General features: G+C 43.9%; 1 protein-coding gene across 12 annotated transcripts in view; it reads left to right on the top strand.

The window, feature by feature from the left end:
* Positions 1-22,304, top strand: part of PMEPA1 (prostate transmembrane protein, androgen induced 1) — a 282,083-nt gene that overhangs the window by 100,965 nt on the left and 158,814 nt on the right. For all 12 annotated transcript variants that reach the window (XR_015060363.1, XM_085889548.1, XM_085889546.1 and 9 more), the window contains 7 exons: positions 214-394; positions 2,338-2,417; positions 5,897-5,992; positions 6,109-6,225; positions 13,594-13,754; positions 15,448-15,565; positions 16,201-16,259. Coding sequence is in view for 11 of the 12 variants with exons in the window: in XM_085889548.1 (XP_085745674.1) it covers positions 214-394; positions 2,338-2,417; positions 5,897-5,992; positions 6,109-6,225; positions 13,594-13,754; positions 15,448-15,565; positions 16,201-16,259 (812 nt within the window). In the remaining variant the exon portion in view is untranslated. The remainder of the gene's footprint in view (positions 1-213; positions 395-2,337; positions 2,418-5,896; positions 5,993-6,108; positions 6,226-13,593; positions 13,755-15,447; positions 15,566-16,200; positions 16,260-22,304) is intronic.

The following is a 22,304-nucleotide window of genomic DNA, read 5'->3' as shown; positions in this document are numbered from 1 at the left end:
CCATAACATGGTGTCTCTTTTTTTGTGACATTTAGACTTTGTGCACTTATGAACAAGGTTTTTACATGTGCACTTTGCAAAATTTTGATTAGGACTGATATTAAATATTTCCTTGTGATATGTTGACCTCACATATGTCATCCTTTCCAACTCGGAAATGGCAGACCTGTTTTTAAGATTGACACATCCTTCACCCATTCATCTGTATTTCAGACTATTTCAGTTAAGCTCAAAGAATCACTCGATACCCTGAAAAAGAAAGAGGAGCCGCCTCCTCAACTGTCGAGCCCCTCGCGAACTGATGTAAACCCGTCTGTGCCAATCTCAATTTCCACTCTTGAGCCATGCAGTTCACTCCTGTTCTTCCCTTCAACACCTGTTGGCCGATCATCAGGTATGGTGCCTGTTCTTTTGTTTCATGCACAATTTGGAAATACTCGTTTATTTATTTATTTATTTATTTTGCATTGATCAAAGCTCATTGAGGGGAGGAGCACATAAATCATGTCAGGACAGACATTTGTCGTGTACTTGTACATTAATTACGAGGATATTTGGAGACCACACAAACACATATGCCATTTGGGAATACGAAAGAAGTTTTGTTCAAAAATAAAATGGATTTAAAATTTTTGTTAAATATGATTGTTGGCTGCTCTTCGAGCACCCTTATTCTGGACAGTTCCATCTGTCTGTCTGTCCGCGAAACTTTGGTCAAGCCTTGGGGCTAAACCACTCAACCGATTCCAATGAGATTTGGTAGGTCGGACCAATATTTCCTGGAATTGTGTGCTTTCGAATATGGGACCCCGGGCCCGAGCAACGGCCCTTTAAAGTGATCAAAATATCGAAAAAAAAATCAAAAATAAATAAATCGAAAAATCGAAGCTTAGAGTTCTGTACGCAATCTATCTAGCTCCCTTCATGCCAATTTGCAGCCCTAACAAAAAATATTTGTAGGCGGAGATAGGTTTTGGGTGAGTTCATGTCGAACATTTCAGAAACGGTTAATTGCGAATATCTATAAGAGAAAAAGTCTGATTTTGATGAAACTTGGGTGAAATGTGTACAATGTGGCTAGCATGTACACAAAAATGAATGGTTGCTGTGCACACCTCCGTTGCTTAGTAACAGCTAAAATACTTTACCGTACATCGTACGCTTATTGTGGACTGTACAAAAAAATCAATACCTCCGAAACTGGACCTCCGAGGGACCTGTTTTTTTTTTGTGCCCAAGGAGAATGTCTTACAGCATCATATAAAAAAAATAAAATCTTTAGCGAATAGATAAATGGAATTACCAGGGCTGCCATTTGTTAGAGTCGCTTTGGAAACATGCCTGAAATTTCGCAAGGCGGGTTTCTGGGCGCAAACTAAGAGGGCTGTGATAATCATATTTATTGTGCTAAATTGATTGATAGCATGTACATGAATATCGGCTCGTCGCGTCGGCCAGCTTTCCATCTCGAGGGAGCAGCCATGTCGCTTACCGGCTTTTTTTTTCCTGTTTCATGGTTTTAAATACTTATAGACAGAAAATGCATGTGATGGCTGGCCTGTTCAAGCTGGGCTGCTGCTTTGGCCTTGGAGGGCCTGCCACTTTGGGCTTGGTTGGCCCACCCGCCGCCCTGTCCTGTGCCGGCTGCCCCGTCGGCCGGCCCACCCGCAGTCCTGTCCTGCACCGGCCGGCCCACTCGCCGCCCTGTCCTGCGCCGGCCGGCCCTCCCGCCACCCTGTCCTGTGCCGGCCGACCCACAGTCACCCCCCTCCCTGCCCTGCACCAGCCCACAGTCACCCCCACCCTGGCCTGCGCCGGCCCACAGTCACCCCCAACGGGGGACCCAGCCCCCTCCTACCATCACACACTGCATTGGGCCCCTGCCCTGCCATCAGGGCCCGCCTAGCCTGTGCCCAGCCCGTACTCTGCCGGCCACGTCCACCTTCACCCACTGCCACGGGGGCCTGCCCTGCCATCTCCCACTTCTGCCGAGCCCTGCCTTGCTGTTGCCCGCTACCGCGATACTCTGCCCAACCATCGCTTACCCCCCCACCCACCGTCGCCAACACAACCCACTCTGCCATTGGGATTGGGGCCAGCTTTGCCATCCACTCCCCATTGTTGCCTTGTGTCGTCGCCTGTCACCATTCCTTTGACCACCAATCATCCATCCCTTTCTCTTTTATTTTCTCCGGTGCTTGCAAAGTCTAAATGCTGATGTTCTGTTTGAAAGTGAAGTCAAAGAATGGGAGTAAACTGTTATTGCTGTCCTGTTGTCATCATTTTCTCTTGTATCTTCTTTTTTCCCTTTTCCCCTTTACTGTGCACTTCCTTCAGAAGTAATAATTGAATTTGAGAATCAGGCCGATACCACAACAAAGTGGTACCTCTCTTCTACAGGTCCTGCTGATGTTCAGGTTGGTTTGATCATCTTTGCATTCCATTCTTTTTTTTTTTCTTTTTTTTCATCCCACCTGATTGCAGTTTGTCAGTGATGGTTTTTTTCCCCCTCATCCCTCACCCTCGTCTGCCCCAAATAACAGCTTTTCTATTATACTAGCAAAGGTACCTGGCATCGCCGGGCAACGCCAGGTCCCTCCTCCCACCTCCACCCTTTCCCTCCCTTCTCCACCCTTTCCCTCCCTTCTCCACCCTTTTCCTCCCTTCTCCACCCTTTTCCTCCCTTCTCCACCCTTTTCCTCCCTTCTCCACCCTTTCCTATCCTCCTCACACCCCATCCTCCTCACACCCCATCCTTCTCCCTCACACCCCATCCTCCTCCCTCCTCGCACCCCATCCTCCTTCCTCCTCTCCTTGCACCCCTTCCTCCTTCCTCCTCTCCTTGCACCCCTTCCTCCTTCCTCCTCTCCTTGCACCCCTTCCTCCTTCCTCCTCTCCTTGCACCCCTTCCTCCTTCCTCCTCTCTCCTCGCACCCCATCCTCCACCCCATCCTCCTTCCTCCTCCCCTCACACCCCATCCTCCTCCCTCCTCACACCCCATCCTCCCTCCTCACACCCCATCCTCCCTCCTCGCACCCTATCCTCCCTCCTCGCGCCCCACCCTCCCTCCTCGCACCCCATCCCCCCTCCTCGCCCCCCGGCCTCCCTCCTCGCACCCCATCCTCCCTCCTCGCACCCCATCCTCCCTCCTCGCACCCCATCCTCCCTCCTCGCACCCCATCCTCCCTCCTCGCACCCCATCCTCCCTCCTCGCACCCCATCCTCCTTCCTCCTTCCTCGCACCCCATGCTCCTCCCTCCTCCCTCCTCGCACCCCATTCTCCTTCCTCCTCCCTCCTCGCACCCCACCCTCCTCGCACCCCACCCTCCTTCCTCCTCCGGATATTCAACGAAATCTAATCGTTTCGTCCTTGTCACGCACGCAACCTCCACCAATTTCGTCTAAATCCATCCTCAACTTTTTGAGATATCCTGTTCAGACAGACAAGTGTGAAAATATAACCTCCATCCACCCTCAATGGTGAAGTTAAAAATCTGTGTACTGTGTAACCTTTCCAGAAGGCATGTTATGAGACCAATATTTTTTTCAAGGTTCCATAAATTCCGAACGGTACACTACTGGTCAAAAGTTTGAGAACACCCCCATTTTTCCTGTTTTTACTGAAATTTAAGCAGTTCAAGTTCAGTGAATAGCCTGAAATGGTACAAAGCTAAGCGGTAAACTGCCAGAGGTTTAAAAAAAACAAAGTTTAGGTAACCAATAACTGAAAAATAATGTAAATTTCAGAGTTGTTAAAAAAGGGCTCTTTCAGGGAACAGGTAATGGGTTAGCAACTGCAGCTGTTCTGTGGCAATGGAAGTAAATTAAGCCTTGAAAGTTGATGCAAACAATTCCTACAGGTGTCCCAACTTTTGTTGATTAGTTACAAACCCTCTGTCTGTGCAAAAGTATTGTTGGAACAGACTGTTGCTACAACCTCTGAAGCATTATTTAGACAATATTGCACTGCAGGAAGTAGTATATTGCTGTCATAATGGCAAGAAAAAGACAATTAACAAAGGAAGACAGACAGACCATTATAACCCTTAAAAGTGTTGGTCTTTCCTTTAGAGAAATTGCAAAGGATCCAAGGTGTCAGTGAGTACAGTTTCCTACACCATCAAAAGGCACTTGGAAACTGGAGGAAATTCTGTCAGACCCAAAGCCACAACACAATCAGAAGACAAGTTTCTGAGAGTCAACAGCTTGCATGATAGGTGGCTCACAGGACAGCAGCTTCAAGCACAGCTTAACACTGGTCGAAGTAAAGAAGTCTCAGTTTTAACTGTGAAGAGAAGACTTCAAGCTGCAGGTTTGACAGGTCGAGTGGCAGTAAGAAAGCCATTGCTAAGATGGCAAAATAAGAAAAAGAGGCTTGCCTGGGCCATGAAACACCGCCAGTGGATTACTGAAAACTGGAAGAAGGTCTTCTGGACCGATGAATCAAAAGTTTAAATCTTCGGTTCATCACGCAGGGTTTTTGTCCACCGTTGAGTAGGCGAAAGCAGGGATCCTCAGTGTGTGACACCAACTGTCAAACATGGAGGAGGAAGTGTGATGATCTGGGGCTCTTTTGCTGGATCCAGAGTCGGCGACTTGCACAGAGTGACTGGCACTCTGAACCAAAAGGGCCACCACAGCATTTTGCAGCGCCATGCAATACCCTCTGGTCTATGCCTAGTTGGTCAGGGGTTCATCCTACAGCAAGATGACGACCCAAAACATACCTCCAGGCTATGTCAGAACTACCTTAGAAGAAAAGAACAAGACAGTAGGCTTCCAATCATGGAATGGCCAGCACAGTCTCCAGACTTAAACCCGATCAAGCTGGTTTGGGATGAACTGGACAGAAGGGCGAAAGCAAAGAAACCTACAAGTGCAACACATTTGTGGGAACTTCTGCAACAGTGTTTGGGAAGAACTTTCCGAACAATATTTGATTTCCATTGTGGAAAGAATGCCACGAGTATGTTCGGCTGTTATATCTGCAAAAGTTGACTACTTTGATGAGTCAAAAATTAAGGTTAAATTTTGTTCAACAAAACGATTCCATAATTTCTTTTTTATCTGCAATTGTTTATTTGTTCTATGCTTTAATTTCAGAGTACATTGAAACATTAAACTGCTTAAATTTCAGTAAAAACTGGAAAAATGGGGGTGTTCTCAAACTTTTGACCAGTGGTGTACATTCATGATATTTTCCAGCAGTTTTTCAACGAACTAACTGAAACGGATAAACTGGATGGATGATTTCAGCAAGATGGTGCAACAGCCCACACAGCACATGCAAGGATGCATCTATTCAGTGCAGTTTTTGAAGATCGCATCATCTCGTGTTGTTTATGGCCATCTCATTCTCCTGACTCAACCTTTCCAGACTTTTATTTGTGGGGGAAAGCTCAAAAAAACAGTCTATGTAAATAATCCCCAGATGATAGAAGACCTGAAAGCCAACATTTCAGAGCCTATCCATGGTATCCGGGTTGAAGAACTATAGCAAGCGTTTCAAAACGTGTGTCGATGCGTCCAACTTCCCCCACAAATGAACCGGTCGCACCTTCAGCAATTGCTTTAAATTTGCTGCAACTGTTCTGGGGTTTTCAAAGTAAAATATTCTGTTACCTCTGATATATCTTGTTGTATTTGACAATAAATACTTTTCGCTGAAAGACATCTTTTTGCACAAGATGTGTTGTGTCAGTTGCACCGTTTCTTTTGAAACACCCCGTGTTGTTCTACTCAAAGCGTTTAGGTGTCGTACTTTGGCATTTTGGTTGGTACATTGAGTGACAATTGTTTTTGTTTTACTTTTATTCTTTGTTTAAGACAATTTCTTTAAGAATGATGACTTTTTTTTATTACAAAAAAATATTATTATTATTGTTTGTGTGTCAGGATTTGGAAAACGGAGGGAAGGTCAACACCGTCTCGTACAACGTTTTTCATCTGCGGTCTTTGTCGGGAAACCTCCTGCCTGGCTCCATTGGAAGGGTAATGTTGCGGAGATGCACACCTCTCTCAATTTGTTTATTGGTCATGAAGCATGATGGCCTGTATTTTTGTGATCAGAGGTGGTAGACTAACGGATCGATTATTGATCTTTGCAGGTCCCAGTTGCTTTTTTACCCAGGGAGGTTGGGAGGTACACCCAGTTTTGGGACCTGAAGGGCCAAGCACAGAGTCGTGGGAAAGTAAATGGAAAGCAGATACAGCTCTTTGCCGAGGTACTCTGCTCCACCACGTGACTGATTCGCTTTTTTGTCTTCAAATGTTGTGCTTTATTGATTGTACAATTAGCTTTCACCACCAACATTATTTGTAGAGAAGGTTGTATCACCATGAATTCAAGATATTTACCTCTGTCACCAAAAGTGGAAGGAGGTTGTCTTTTCACTCCTGTCTGTCTGTTTGTCTGTTTGTTTGGCTATTTGTTTGTGTGCAGGATATCTCAAAAAGTTGTGGACAGATTTGGATGAAACTTGGTGGGTGTGTGACAAGGAAGAATTGATGAGATTTTAGTGAAGATCTGGATCAGGATCTGACTACTAGAATTTTTGAAGTTCCTCCTATCCTATCCAGGTTCCTCCTGATGACTGCATTTTAAGTGATTCTTCACCATTGAGAGATAGGGCCAAAAATGATATATAGTAGGATATCTCAAAAAGTTGGGGACGGATTCGGATGAAACATGGTGGACAGGTTGGGTGTGTCGCAAGGACTAATTGATTGATTTTGGTGAAGATCCAAATCCATTAGATCTGAAGATCTGCATACGAGAATTATTTATTATTTAAAGTGATTCTTCACCATTGAGAGATTGGGCCAAAAATGATTTCGTGCTGTAGAGCATGATATTTCAAAAATGTGTTGGACCCGATATGTTCTCGTGGATCAGGCATTGCTTGACGGAGGTATGCGCTCTCCTTAGTGCCCTTCTAGTTTGACTGTTTTTGGAACAGAAGTGATTTATTAATTTATTTATTTAAGGATAAAGGTGCATCCAACCAAAAAAATGAAAGAAAAAAAAAAAACTACATTGACTCTGCTAATGTAGTAATAAACAAGGACAAGCAGATCTGGTCTGTGGTGACATTTCATCCGCTTCCCAGTGGGCATCTCTCAGGCCAATAAATCCCAAACCTTGGTGCGTGTCTGTTTTTATTCCTGAGGCGACAACTAATTTACGGACACGTGCCGGTGCGAGAGGTCATTCGAGGGGAGTTTTTATTTTGCTGAACCTTCAGCAACAAACGCTCGTTGCATCAATGGACTGCTCTTTTTTTTTTTTTTTGTATACCTTGGTCGAGGCTCGTATGAGAGCTAACACACAACTCACAGCAAGGAGGCATGAGACAAGAGGGGCGGGAGTGGAAGGGACAAAACATTGGGGAACAGACACATTAGGTGAACTGTGGAAGGGAGAGGGATGGGGATGGGACGGGGAACATGGCAAAGAGAAGATGGACATTTCAGGGACTTTCAGGAAGGAAAGCAGGAGAAATGAAGGAAGTGGGCTTGGGTGGATTATCAGGGAAAGAAAAGATCGAGGATTTGGATGGGGGAAGATAAGAGGTGGTGGTGAACAGCTGTTTTGAAAGCCTGGAGGGAAGAATGGGAAAGAATAGAGTGAGGAAGTTTATTCCAAAGGCGGGAAAAAAGAGGAATGAAAGAGTGAAGATGAGCAGTGATTCGTGATTTTGGTAGTTTTACCAGAAGGGGGTTGTTGGCGGACCTTGAACGCCCTGTGGAAATGTGGTGGGGACAAATCGCAGAGAGAGCAGGGGGGGCAAGGCTGGAGAGGAGTCGGTAGAAGACAGAAAGACCACCGACCAACCATTGAGTGAGAAGCCCAAAGACTCAGCTTCATTGCGGGAGATGCCGATGATCTTAAATGCCCTGGTTTCGACAGCGTGAAGCCGAGAAAGGTGGGAGGCAGGAGCACCAGCCCAGAGGGGAGAGCAGTACTCCATCAGGCTACGGACAAAAGCTTTGTAAGTGGTCAGGAGCTCAAGAGGGCCGAGGAAGGACTTAGCACGACGGAGGATTCCCAGTCGGCGACTGGCTTTTGAGGCGAGGTTGGAAATGTGACTTTCCCAGGAAAGGTCATGGCAGATAGTGAGACCTAGAAGCTTGAAAGAAAAGACTTCTTCCAGAGGATTGTTGAGAAAGTGGATGGGGGGTTTTGTAAACGGTCCTTTCGAAGAGACATAGTGAGAGTGTGAGATTTGTCTGGATTGAAAGACATGTTCCACGTGTTGGACCAGTTTGTGATTTTATCCAGATCTGCAGTGAGCGAAGAAGCTGCTGCTTGCCGGTCTGAGGGATGACAGATGGTACGGCAGAGAGTGGAGTCGTCGGCAAAGAGAAATAGAGGATTTTCCAGAGAGTCCGAGAGATCATTGATGAAAACCAGAAAAAGAACAGGGCCCAGAACGCTACCTTGAGGAACTCCAGCCTGCACAGGAAGAGGGGATGAAAGAACTCCATTTAGGGCCACACGTTGACTGCGACAGGAGAGGAAGTCTGCGAGCCATGAGTGGAGATGGCCTTGAATACCATGGGAAGAGAGTTTGGTGAGTAGTGCAGGGTGCCAGACTGTGTCAAAAGCACGTGATATGTCCAGGGATACGGCTCGGATTTCCTGTCTGGCATTGAGGACCTCCATCCATTGATGGGAAAGCAGAAGCAGCATATCCAGGGTAGAGTGACCTGGTCTGAAACCAAATTGATGATTGGAAATCAAGCCATTGGAGAAGAGGAAGGATTTCATGTCTGAAGCGATGATGGATTCCATCACCTTGCTGATAATTGGGAGAAGGCTGATTGGTCTGTAGTTATAGGGATCTGTTTTTGCACCTTTTTTATGCAGGGCAGTGATGTTAGCAGATTTCCAAGCAGATGGCAGATGACCTTGGGCAAATGACAGGGTGAATAGAACAGAGAGAGGGTGAGCAAGAGCAGAAGAGCAGGCTTTGAGGACGTGTGTGTGTGTGTGTGTGTGTGTGTGTGTGTGTGGGTGTGTGTGTGTGTGTGTGTGTGTGTGTGTGTGTGTGTGTGTGTGTGTGTGTGTGTGTGTGTGTGTGTGTGTGTGTGTGTGTGTGTGTGTGTGTTTTTGAATCCTCCTCTTGAACCACATCATTGATTGACGTGAAACTTCACAATTATGATCGAGTAATCAGGTCAGGTCAAGTATGGGAGCAGCGCGTCACTTCATCCACTTTCCGTCAGTACTCCAGGGCCTCCATCTGGCCATCTCCCAGAAAGATGCCTGGCCCATCCCCATCTCCTCGAGTTGCTGATCAACCTGCTACAACCACGAGGCACATGGTCGGCCCATTGGCATCCTCCACTCACGAGACTCCCTCAGTGAGAGAATCTGGTCAGCAGGGTGAGTATCATGAAAACGAACCACATGTCCATACAGCCACATCTGATGCTCACGGATTATGCAGGTAACAAATCTCATTTGAGTCTCTCTCAGCAACCGCTCATTGGACACAAAGTCCGACCAGCGATAACCAAGAATTCTCCGAAGAGACCTGGTACCAAAGGAATTAATTCTACATCTCTGATCCCTGGTCAGTGTCCAAGTCTCACATCCGTTGAGTAAGACTGGAAGCCCCAAGGACCAGAAGAGTCGGACTTTCGTCGTCCTGCACAGGTACCGACAGTGCCACTCCCCAATATCCAGTGAATCCGTGATGCCCCAGGCCTGACACAGAGGTCTACTATCCTCTGGCTCACAGCCAGTAGAGACCTGAATATCACTGCCAAGGTAAGTGAATCTCTCCGTGACCTCGACATCCTCACCATAAACAGGTACAGACAAGATTGCAGCACCCAATATGCCGTTGAAAGCCTGGATCTTAGTTTTGGCCCAGGAAACCCGCAATCCCAGCGGCTCCGACTCCTCATTCAGCACCTCGAAGGCCGTCAAAAGGATATCCAGTCTCCACAAAAATGACTGCATCGTCTGCGAAATCAAAGTCAGAGATATTGACATTCCCAATCGATGCACCACAGCTTGATCTCTCCGATATCCTCCCCAGAATCCAATCCATACAAGTGCTGAAAAGTGTGGGGGCCAGTACACACCCCTGACAAACTCCAGTAACAACTGGAAATAATCTTACAGCACTCGTACATCTTTCACCACATCTTATAGCACTCTCAATACCAAAGTATAGTTCAGCCATCAGATTGATCAATTTTGGTGGCACCCCACGAAGACCAAGAATCCTCGAGAGGGCATCCCGATTCACTGAATCGAACGCTTTGCTGAGATTAACATCGGCTGCAAAGCAGCCCCTGCCGAAACTCTCGTCTGCGTTCGGTGAGGAACCGAAGAGCAAGGATATGGTCAGTCGTTGACCTCTTTGGTGTAAAGCCTGAATACTCTGGGTGCTGGTACTTAAGCAGGTGGTGGTGAACCCTGTCAATAATTATTCGAGCAAAGACCTTATCCGGTACTGAGAGCAGCATTACCCCTCGGTAGTTGTTGCAGTCCTGGTGATGACCCTTCCCTTTATGCCTGGTGTTGGCTTAATGTTAGAGTGGTGGGCTTGGGATCCTATGGTCCTGAGTTCAAATCCCACTCAGGTGTTGAATGAATACCAGGTGGGGTTAACTCGGACTGTCATTCTTCCGGAGTCGGCAAAATGAGTGCCAGCTTGCTGGTATCCTGTGTCGGAGTGGCGACCCATCCAGGATTGTGCCCAATAGCCAAGGAGACTGCTTAAGCAGCACCAACGCTCTGCACAGAGTGTCGTCCCAATCTCCCCCTCTCCTTCCCGTCCCAGAGAGGGACAACAATGCCCCTCTTCCAGTCAGTTGGGATGATGCCTGTGTTCCAGGCAGAGCACAGAACTGCATGCAACGACACAAGTACAGCATTTCCACCAGCCTTGAGAAGTTCAGCATAAATGCCACAAATACCAGGAACTTTACCTCATTTCAACCAGTTCACCGCAGCCTGTGTTTCCACAAACGAATGTGGATCACAGTTGATTGGAGGGTCAGCAATAGGCATATTACCACTCCAGACATCCAATTCAACAGCTGGTGGATCAACCTGGTGCAGCTGCCTAAAGTAACCGGCCCAGCGGGCCTTCACTTCAGACTCCTTTGTCAAGAGCCCACCACACTCCGCTCTCACTGTAGTACACCGAGGGACAGGCTTGGAGGAACGCAATGCTTGAATTCCCCTGTAAGCAGGATGAGAATCACCTAAACACAAGTGATGCTCTAACCTCTCACAGATTTCTCGCACATCGGCCTCCTTGTCCACCCTTGGCGCACGTACAGTTTTGGCCTCAACTCCCTGAACAGCTCAGCTCTTCTATTAAGCCTTGTGATGCGACTGGTTTATGGTATCCAGTATCCCTTGAGAGACGAAATTCTTCTTTGCCCGACAGTGAGATCCAAGACACCCACCGGCAACATCAAGGATGGTGGTGGAGTTATGCGCTCTACATCAACTCGTAGTGATTGGGAATGCATACGTTTTAAATTTCAACCTGATTGGACGGATCGTCTGGCAGCCAGAATTATTTGTTTTTTTGATCTGGGTTCTTTTTCACTTTTTGTTTTTTGAATGAGGCTCACTTGGCTGCACTTTAATGGGTGTGAGGGTGGAGGAGTAGCAGGTGAAACCTGAATCCTATCCAGGTTCCTCCTGATGACTGCATTTTTGATTTTTGCCTGTTCGGATTCCTTCTGATGACTCCAATGCAGGACTGTACCAACAGTATTTGGTCTTCCATTTGATTTGAATTGAATTGAATTTCTTTTAATCTCATTCTGAATTCAATTGAATAATATTAAATGTTATTGGTCAGGGTCAAGTGTCCGATCAAAGTGGGATATCTCGGTAACCCGATCATCACTGCCTGCAGTTATAAAGTGGCAGTTCTAGTTTCCTCTGCCCCCAAAAGTGGAAGGAGGTTGTTTTCACCCCTGTCTGTCTGTTTGGCAATTTGTTTGTCTGTTACTTTGTGTGCAGGATACCTCAAAAAGTTGCTGACGGATCCAGATGAAATTTGGTGGGCAGGTTGGGTGTGTGACATGGACGAACTGATTAGATTTTGGTGAAGATCCGGATCCGGGCCTGGCTACGAGAATTTTTGAAGTGATTCTTCACCATTGAGAGACAGGGCCAAAAACTGTATATAGCACGATATCTCTAGAAGTTGTAGATGGATTCGGATGAAACTCGGCAGACAGGTTGGGTGTGTGAGCACAACAAATTGATTCGATTTTGGTGAAGATCCGATTTCAGATCTGGATACGAGAATTATTTAATTCTTCAAGTGATTCTTCACCATTGAGGGATAGGGCCAAAAACGATATATAACACGGTATTTCAAAAATGTATTGTGCCCGATATGTTCTCGTAGATCAGACATTACGTGGCGGAGGTATGTGCTCGACTGAGTGCCCTTGTAGTTACTACTGCCCTGCCGTTGTCTGCTGCTGCAAAGATCAAATCGTTCCTATTTCTCAGACTTTTCATCGCCGCCAGTTCCAGCACAAAGAGATTAGGTTTGGATTTGTTCATGTGCAGGAAGGCCCCAGTGGTCTGAAACGCCTGTCGTGATGATTGTTTTCTCCTCCACCGGGAGGTTGGTAATGGCCGAATCCACACTAGCAACAATCAGGGCCACAGGTATGGATTCAGGGGTGAAACTGAAAGTTAAACCTTTTCTTAGTTCAGACATGTCAGCTGGATAAATTTATGAGCAATTTTTTTTACATCACCAATGTGCATCACATCACCAATCCGACACCACAACCACATATGCACAACACCCAACAGAAACTCCACCATTCATGCAGCCCACATGCCACTATGTCCTTCATGGACACAAGCCCAGCCATGTTTTTGCCCCATAAACACAAAAACAATGACGAACACACACACCCTTGCTCATCCCCACACATACGATACCAGATCATAAGTAAATAATAAAAAGAGCAGAGCAAACCTTCGATGATGTGATTGGCATTTATTTGTTGCTTAAGGTTCAGCAAAATAAAAACACTCCTCAATCGACCTCTCGCACCGGCATGTGACCGGAAACAAATTGTCTCATCGGGAATAAATGCGGACACGTGCCGAGGCTTGGGGTCTATTGGCTTGAGGAATCTCTCCTGTAAGCAGGTGAAACCTTGCCCTAACACAAGATCTGCTCTTGCTTGTTTATTACGAGATTAGCACAGTATATCTACTTCCTTTTTTTGTTTGGATGCGCATTTTTCCTTTTAAAATGTATAATCCCAACCACCCCATTCTTGTATCTTGTATGGGGGACAGTAATCTTTCTACATCCAAGAAGTTTACTCGAATCGATGGTTTTTCTTTGGTTCCAAATGTTGGGTGACGGTCATTTGGACAACAATGCACTATTTGCTTTGGGCCGTTCAGAAAGATAAGGGCAAATTTGGGTGTAATTAATTATTTTTGGACAGTGTTGTCCTTTTAATATTTCAGTAAAGTCCATGTTTTGTGTGAAGGTCTTCCGGTGAAGGTATTAACCTCCTTTTGTACAGTGTCTTTCCCGGGTGCAATATCTTGCCGGTTTCTTGTGTTCCAGTCCTTTGCGGAACCAGAAGGTGTCGCTGGAACATCAGCAAGAACCACAAGAACCATTCCATCTCATCCTCGACCTCAGTTTCCTTCCTCGGTTTCTGCTCAACCTCGGATTCCTTCCTTAGATTCCCAACCTACGTCAAACCTCGGAATGCCAAGTACACGGTATAGTCTGCGTGACAACGCTGGGAAGGTTTGGTGTGCGGTTTGGCTATCCTGGATTATTTTTTTTTAATTTGGATGAAGCGATTGGAAGACCTCAATAGGGAGAGGGAGTGGGATGGAAGAGGTCTAAAATTACATGAACAAAAATAATGAGATGTGTGTCGATCTCGGGCCAACCAGACGTCGATTGAGTGTGTCGAATGTTTGTTTCTCGTCGTTAACCTGAGCTGTTATTTCAAAGGACTGGAAAAGAGAGTAAAATGGAAGACAATGCGTAGGTGAGGCCTAAAGTGGGAGGTGAGAGCCAATTGGAGTATCGTTAAGCAAATATCTTGGACTTGGAGAGGTGGACAACAATTTGCATTGTCTGCAGAGATGCCTATTGCAGTGCTTTTTCTCTAGTCGTTCTGCAAATCCACCTTGTGCTCTGTGATCTTTGCAGCTTTGTCATTTAAAAAAAAACGAACTTTATGCAGATGAGTGCTTCTGATCTGTTGTCGTTGGTTTTGTCTTTCAAATCCCTTGACTTTGGTGTAAGTAAAATGATTTTGCTGGAAGGATGCCATCGCAGGCCTGCCAGTTTGTACAGTAAACAGTTTTGTTTCTCCATTGTCATCACTTAACACTTACTTGGCTCGCTCAGCATTTCGACATTACTCTGGGGATGGAAGGCTACAGGTGCTCAAAAGAGCACTTATTAATTATATATTGAGAAAGCATAAATAACTGAGCAAGTTGTACAAGGCCTGATAAATGCTCCCATTCCATTTCCATCACTGCATTCCATAGTCGTAAATGAGATGGCAGCAGAAATGCAAGCCCATTAAGGGCGTTGACTTTACTTCATGGAATGTACTTCCAAGGAAAAGGTTATTTTGGGAATTATTATGTATTGCCATTTGCGGTGATCTTTGATTTGATTACGATGTTGAACCAAAGTCCTTGCTCCGTATCCAGATTCCCGAGCTTGCTGGAAGCGACCATCGCTGTGTGGACATAGCGGATCAATTGTTTGTGTTTCGTAATATAGTGGAGAATTGTTGTCATCTATTGCATCATTTTTGACTCGGATACAAAAATTGTCCATTTTTTAAAATTGTTAATCAATTCATTTTTTTATCGTTTCACTTTTGCTTGACATGCATCAAATTGTCGAGGGGAAAAAAAACCAAAAGTATTGTTTACCATCTGTCTGTGTGCTTTGCTACTTAAAAAAAAAATAAAAAGGGCTTTCAAAAGGAAAAAAAATGTGTGCGCAGTTAGCCCAATGTGGTAAATGTCATGAACCTTGGTAAGTGATTATGCTACTGTAAGTCTTGGTAATGGGTAGTCCATGAGTCCAGGAATGTGAACACCCTGTTGGACCGAAACTGGAAAGAAGATGCAGTAAAATGGTTCCAAGATGAGATGGTCAGAAGCTCTTGGACAACTGCATGGATACTTTCAAAAGATCTTTGATCAGTGTTATCCAGATTATGCAGAAAAAGACAGATGCAAACGCATGTAGATATGTTGCACCGATGAGCCCCAATAATTGCGAAACCAGCTCGGCGTACAGACGCAACACATGCGAGCAACACGACGCAGACGCACCCGCAACATATCTTCATTGATCTTATCTTCATATTTGTTCAAATTTATGAAGGCCTTGCTTGGAGGGTGTGTAATGCTTTGTGGTGCTATGTGTGCACAGGTGTCATGTTGGTGATGTGTACTTGGCGCAGGACATTTTCCATTTTAACTCCATCCCTGTGGGCACCCGATGCACCTTGAAGGTGCCCATCAGAAACAGCACCGACCACCCACACCAGGTCTGCACCCCTACAGTTACTCCAATCATATTCTTCATTAATTATAAAAATAAACTATCTTCAGTATATACTGTCTAATGATGCCCCACTGACCGACTAGTGAGGCCAGATTGTATTTGGGCCCAACCAGTGCCATCTGCCACATGAACACAATGCGTTACATCTACCAATCACAACCAAGGAGCATCATTATTGTCATTAAGCAGTCGGGGAATGTATTGGTGGATGTAACACATTGTGTCCATATGGTACATGACACTTGTTGGGCCCAAATACAATCTGGCCTCACTAGTCAGTCAGTGGGGCATCATTAGCCAGTGTATAAGCCAAAAAGGCTGCAAAAGTCACCAAGTGGATGAAACAGAGATATGTTGTCCTGATGAGCCCCAATAAGGGTAAAACTTGGTCGGTAGCTTTGTTATTCATCTGCTTGGTGACTGCCTTTGACTTTGCATTCATGAATTGCTAGATGCCCTTGTGGGTTTGCAGGCATGATGCCGGCGTGATGACATCATCATGGCATTGGTTGCAGTTAGGAGCATTTCAGTGTATATGTATACTTTTTTTTTTAAATTATTTTTGCAAAATGTGTACTGCTAATAAATTGGTTGTGGTCACGTTTCCTCTGTTTGCAGTTGAAATTTATCCACCCACAGAAACCTTTTCACCTCAAATATTCAAGATACTCCATTCGGTAAGGCGCTGAACAATTTCTTTTCTTCTACTATTTGAGCTCACATAGACACTCGGTTCCAGATGGGTTTACACATGTCCATGGGTTGGCCTATCTTGCATTCCCACCTGTATTGATTTGGCTCCAAGATAGTTGGAACCCAGGTTCAAATCCCATATTGCTCTGTTCATTTGTCGATAGTCTACTTTTGTTGTAAGTCATGTTGAAGAACACTGCTGTCTCCTTACGTCTTTGTTCTGCATGTGATTTAAGTACAAGCTCTGAGCATTAATGAGTTCAATGCAAAAATAAAAATTACATCGGTGTCTGTGAACTTGGTTGTCAGTGATTGCAGTTGTGGGTTTCGACTTTACCGTGCTCACGGCCATTCCGATTTTGTACCTATTTTTGTGTCTGTCCTTGTAATGTCCAGGACATTAAAAAAAAAAAAAATTCATGGTCACATTTCACGGGGAAATTGTAATAAGCGACAGGTGGGCCAAAGGTTTGCTGCAGTGATAAGGGACAAAGTCAAAGCCAAAGATTTGAAGTAACATATTTTATAATATTTATGTAATATATTTTATAATATGGTGATGCTGCGTTACCCGCTTTGCGTGGATTCGCTTCAGCACAAAATAAAAATTCATTTTTAATTATCTAATTTTTTTTTTACATCAAGCGAGTCAAGTTACAAGTTTAAACCCACCACAATGACCACATCAACCGTAAACACGACTGCGTGTTGACATCGCTGGCAGGCAATCAGAGTGTGTCGTCTGTCAACCAATCAACACGCGTGTTTTTCTTCCTGTTCTGTTCGCTGCCATATTGGTAATTGTGCCAAAAGCATCAGTCTGGAGCTGAAATGGAAAGTGTTAAGGCCGTTGGAGTCTGGTGTTGGTCACACCACTGTTGGGTGTGCATTTGGATTGACGCACGTGGATGACTGATCGGTGCTTTCTCCTAACAGTTCTTCTCAGCTAAGTTCCTCTGACCATTTGCATTGTGCTTTGCTGTTTCATTTTTATCTCGCCACTCAAAAAAGTTGTAGACGGATTTGGATGAAATTTGATGGGCAGGTTGGGTGTGTGATGAGGACAAATTGATTCGATTTTGGTGAAGATCTGGATACAGGAGTTTTTTTTTTTTTTAAGTGATTAGGAGATCGGGAAAAAACGATATATGGCATGATATGTCAAAAATCTATTGGGCCCAATATGTTCCACTGGATCAGCCATTGCATGGTGGAGGTATGTGCTCCACCACGTGCTCTTCCAGTTATTCCTCTTTTGTTCTTTGTGTTTCTTCAACTTTTCTGTCCCAAACCGTGTCCTGCTGTGTTGAATCATTTTGTTTGTCTTGCGTTCAGTCGGGCCAACCTGTGATCATCAAGTGTGCTTCCCCTCCATTTTCTGCCTCGTTTTCGCTCTGTTTATTTTGTTTACTGTTACCACTGGACCCTCTGCTCAATAATTTTCCCCCTCCTCCCTCAAAAGTTAAAACAAAATATCTCTTCTGCTTTACCTGAAAAAAGAAAACTAGAATTAACACGGGTGGGGGATTATCCGTTCACCTTCTCTGCATTTCATAAAGACACGGAGGTTGGAACCAAACATCTCAAATTTGGACTCATCAAACCGAAGGACACGATTTTCACCAGTCTAATGTCCATTGCTTATGTTTCTTGGTCAAAGCAAGTCTCTTATTGGTCTCCTTCAGTAGTGGTTTCTTTGCAGCAATTCGACCATGAAGGCCTGATTCACGCAGTCTCCTCTGAACAGTTGATGTTGAGATGTGTCTGTTACTTGAACTCTGTGAAGCATTTGCTTAGGCTGCAATCTGAGGTGCAGTTAATTGACGATTTTTCGTTCTCGTAACTCTAATAAACTTATCCTCTTCAGTCGAGGTAACTCTGGGTCTTCCTTTCCTGTGGAGGTCCTCATGAGAGCGAGTTTCATCATAACACTTGATGGTTTTTGCGACTGCACTTGAAGATACTTTCAAAGTTCTTGAAATTTTCCGGATTGACTGACCTTCATGTCTTAAAGTAATTAAGGACTGTCGTTTCTCTTTGCTTAGTTGAGTTGTTCTTGCCATAATATTGACTACAACAGTACAGACAAAATAATGGTCTTTTACCAAATCGGGCTATTTACTGTATACCAACCCTACCTTGTTACGACACAACTGATTGGCTCAAACGCATTAAGAAGGAAAGAAATTCCACAACTTAACTTTTAACAAGGCACACCTGTTCGTGGAAAAGCTTGCAGGTGACTACCTCATGATGCTGATTGAGAGAATGCCAAGTGTGCAAAGCTGTCACCAAGGAAAAGGGTGGTTACTTTGAAGAATCTAAAATATAAAATATATTTTGATTTGTTTAACACTTTTTTGGTTAGGACATAATTCCATATGTGTTATTTAATAGTTTTCATGTCTTCACTATTATTCTGCAATGTAGAAAATAATAAAAATCAAGAAAAACCCTTGAATGAGTAGGTGTGTCCAAACTTTTGACTGGTTCTGTATGTGTATATATATATATATATATATATATATATATATATATATATATATATATATATATATATATATATATATATATATATATATATATATATATATATATATATATGACCGTTTTTACAGCCATTTTTCCCTGCTGTGCAGGGGTTAGGCTTTTTCTTGAGGCAATGTTTTATGGCCGGATGCCCTTCCTGACGCCAACCCTGGTCGCCTCTTACGACACACAGGGATATGGTATACCTATTCTAACCGGGGCATACACCGGGACCAGTACACTGGTACTCACTTCGCCGACCTCAGATGGATGACAGCCTGAGTCAACCCCCTGGTGTTAATTCAGCAGCCAACGGGGCTTGAACTCAGGACCCTGGGATCCCAAGCCGCCACCCTAACCACTAAGCCAACACCAGGCTACATATATATATATATATATATATATATATATATATATATATATATATATATATATATATATATATATATATATATATATAATTCCAGCTGTGTGTGTGTGTGTGTGTGTGTGTGTGTGTGTGTGTGTGTGTGTGTGTGTGTGTGTGTGTGTGTGTGTGTCTGTGACCGCTGTTTCTCGACAACCGCTGGTCCGATCTAATTGAAACTTGCCATATATATTGCTGGGGACCTGAGGATGTGCCTTTTCAAGGTTTGATATTAATCGGACAAGTGCTTCCCAAGTTATGGCCATTTATTTACCAAACCAATGACGACACGTTATTGTGTGGGCGTGGCCGATGGGGAAGGGAAGCACAGCCGCGTTCCCCGTTACGGGTTACAACGCACGGGCTTCTGGAGAGTGATGACTTCATGTATTCAAATAATTTCTCGATTTCTTATGCGCATTTATAGATAAACACAATGGCCCAAGTTATGATCGTTTTCATATAAGACGGTGCATACATTTCGGTAACATCAGTGTGCTGGTATGCTCCAAACCAGGAAGTAAATTTTTTTCTCTCTTCTCTTCTTTTTTTGTTTTTCGTTGCGACGACATTGCGAAAAGGTAAAATACGTTTGCGCTAATTGAATAATTGGCCATTAAAACCTAAATTGCGAATCATCATAACTGATATGCGAACTTCCACACCATGCACGTACAGGCACGCGAGAGCGAAGAAACGGCCTGTGTGGTTGTTTCTTGCTCACGGTTGGAATATTTATTTATTTATTTATTTATTTATTTTCGGGCACGTACTGGTATATATAATTTGTATATGTATATGTATATATATATATATATATATATATTATTTATATCTTTGTATATGTGTATATATATATATATATATCTTTATATATGTATGTGTATATATATATATATATATATATATATATATATATATATATATATATATATATATATATATATATATATATATATATATATACACAGCTCTGGAAAAAATTAAGAGATCACTGCAAAATTATCAGTTTTTCTGGTTTTACTCTTTATAGGTATGTGTTTGAGTAAAATGAACATTTTTGTTTTATTCTATAAACTACTGACAACATTTCTCCCAAATTCGGAATAAAAATATTGTCATTTAGATCATTTATTTGCAGAAAATGACAACTGGTCAAAATAACAACAAAGATTCAGTGTTTTCAGACCTCAAATAATACAAACAAAACAAGTTCATATTCATTTTTAAACAACACAATACTAATGTTTTAACTTTGGAAGAGTTCATAAATCAATATTTTGTGGAATAACCCTGATTTTCAATCACAGCTTTCATGCGTCTTGGCATGCTCTCCACCAGTCTTTCACATTGCTGTTGGGTGACTTTATGCCACTGCTGGCGCAAAAATTCAAGCAGCTTGGCTTTGTTTGATGGCTTGTGACCATCCATCTTCACATTCCAGAGGTTTTCAATGGGGTTCAGGTCTGGAGATTGGGCTGGCCATGACAGGGTCTTGATCTGATGGTCCTCCATCCACACCTTGATTGACCTGGCTGTGTGGCATGGAGCATTGTCCTACTGGAAAAACCAATCCTCAGAGTTGGGGAACATTGTCAGAGCAGTGTTCCAAGCAGAAGCAAGTGTTCTTCCAGGACAACCTTGTTCGTGGCTTGATTCATGAGTCCTTCACAAAAACAAATCTGCCCGATTCCAGCCTTGCTGAAGCACCCCCAGATCATCACCGATCCTCCAACAAATTTCACAGTGGGTGCGAGACACTGTGGCTTCTCGACCTCTCCAGGTCTCCGTCTAACCATAATCACGACCAGGTGTTGGGCAAAGCTGAAAATTGGACTCATCAGAGAAGATGACCTTACTCCAGTCCTCTACGGTCCAATCCTTATGGTCTTTTGCAAACCTCAGCCTGGCTCTTCTTTGCATCTCATTGATGAAGGGCTTTTTTCTAGCTTTGCACGACTTCAGCCCTGCCCCTCGGAGCCTGTTTCGAACCGTCCTCACCGTGCACTTCACCCCAGCTGCCGTTTGCCATTCTTTTTGTAGGTCACGATGTCATCCTACGGTTGTTGAGTGACATTCAAATGAGTCGGCGGTCATCCCGGTCAGTGGAAAGTCGTTTTCGCCCTTTGCCAGTCTGTAGCTTTGTTGTCCCCAATGTCTGCTGTTTGACCTTGTTCTTATGAACCGCCGTCTTTGAAATTTTAAGGATGGAAGCAACGTGACACTCACTGTATCCCTCTGCCAGTAAAGCCAGAATTGAACCCTTCTTTTCCTCACTCAAAACTTTTCTTTTCCTCACTCAAAACTTTTCTTTTCCTCACTCAAAACTTTTCTTTTCCTCACTCAAAACTTTTCTTTTCAACACTTTTGGCATGGTCAATTGTTATTTTTTTTATTCCAATTACTTTTGAGGTACTACTAGCACTGTTTTTGCCATCCAGCTGGTCGTATTGCAAGAGGATAGTGATGACCACAGTAGTGGCTTTTATACTTTTCCTTGTTAAATAATATTCGTTTCAGGTGATCACCTAATCAGTACCTCACTCAGTAGAATGAGGTGTGCCTGTGTTGGAATTCAACAGACACTGGAATGGGATGGCTGCCATACATGTTGAGATGCTGATTTCAATTTTTTTTGGAGTGGTCTCTTATTTTTTTCGAGAGCTGTATGTATTCTTGTTTCTTGTATGTACGTCCAGATCAACTTAAATTGATATGCTTATATAAGTATACAAGCATATCAATAATAACATACCAATAATAAACATATTAATCCCTCAAATGTTCAAGTATTAAATTAATGTTCAAGTATTCTAGTATTAAATGAATCCCAGCACCACTATTATAATACTGGTAATACTGGTATAATCCTTACTGTATACCTACTTTTGCAGCCCCCTATGCATACAGTCATGCGCCGCTTAACGACGGGGATACGTTCTGAGAAATGCATCGTTAAGCGATTTCGTCATTGTGCGAACATCATAGAGTGTACTTACACAAACCTCGATGGTATTGCCGACTACACACCGAGGCTATATGGTATAGCCTATTGCTCCTTGGCTACAAACCTGTACAGCATGTTACTGTACTG

This window comes from Eptatretus burgeri, chromosome 7 (assembly GCF_056783735.1).
Source record: "Eptatretus burgeri isolate ZD-2024b chromosome 7, Ebu_testis_v1, whole genome shotgun sequence".
In the NCBI taxonomy this organism is placed as follows: domain Eukaryota; kingdom Metazoa; phylum Chordata; class Myxini; order Myxiniformes; family Myxinidae; genus Eptatretus; species Eptatretus burgeri.
This window is presented reverse-complemented; position numbering and strand designations above follow the sequence as displayed.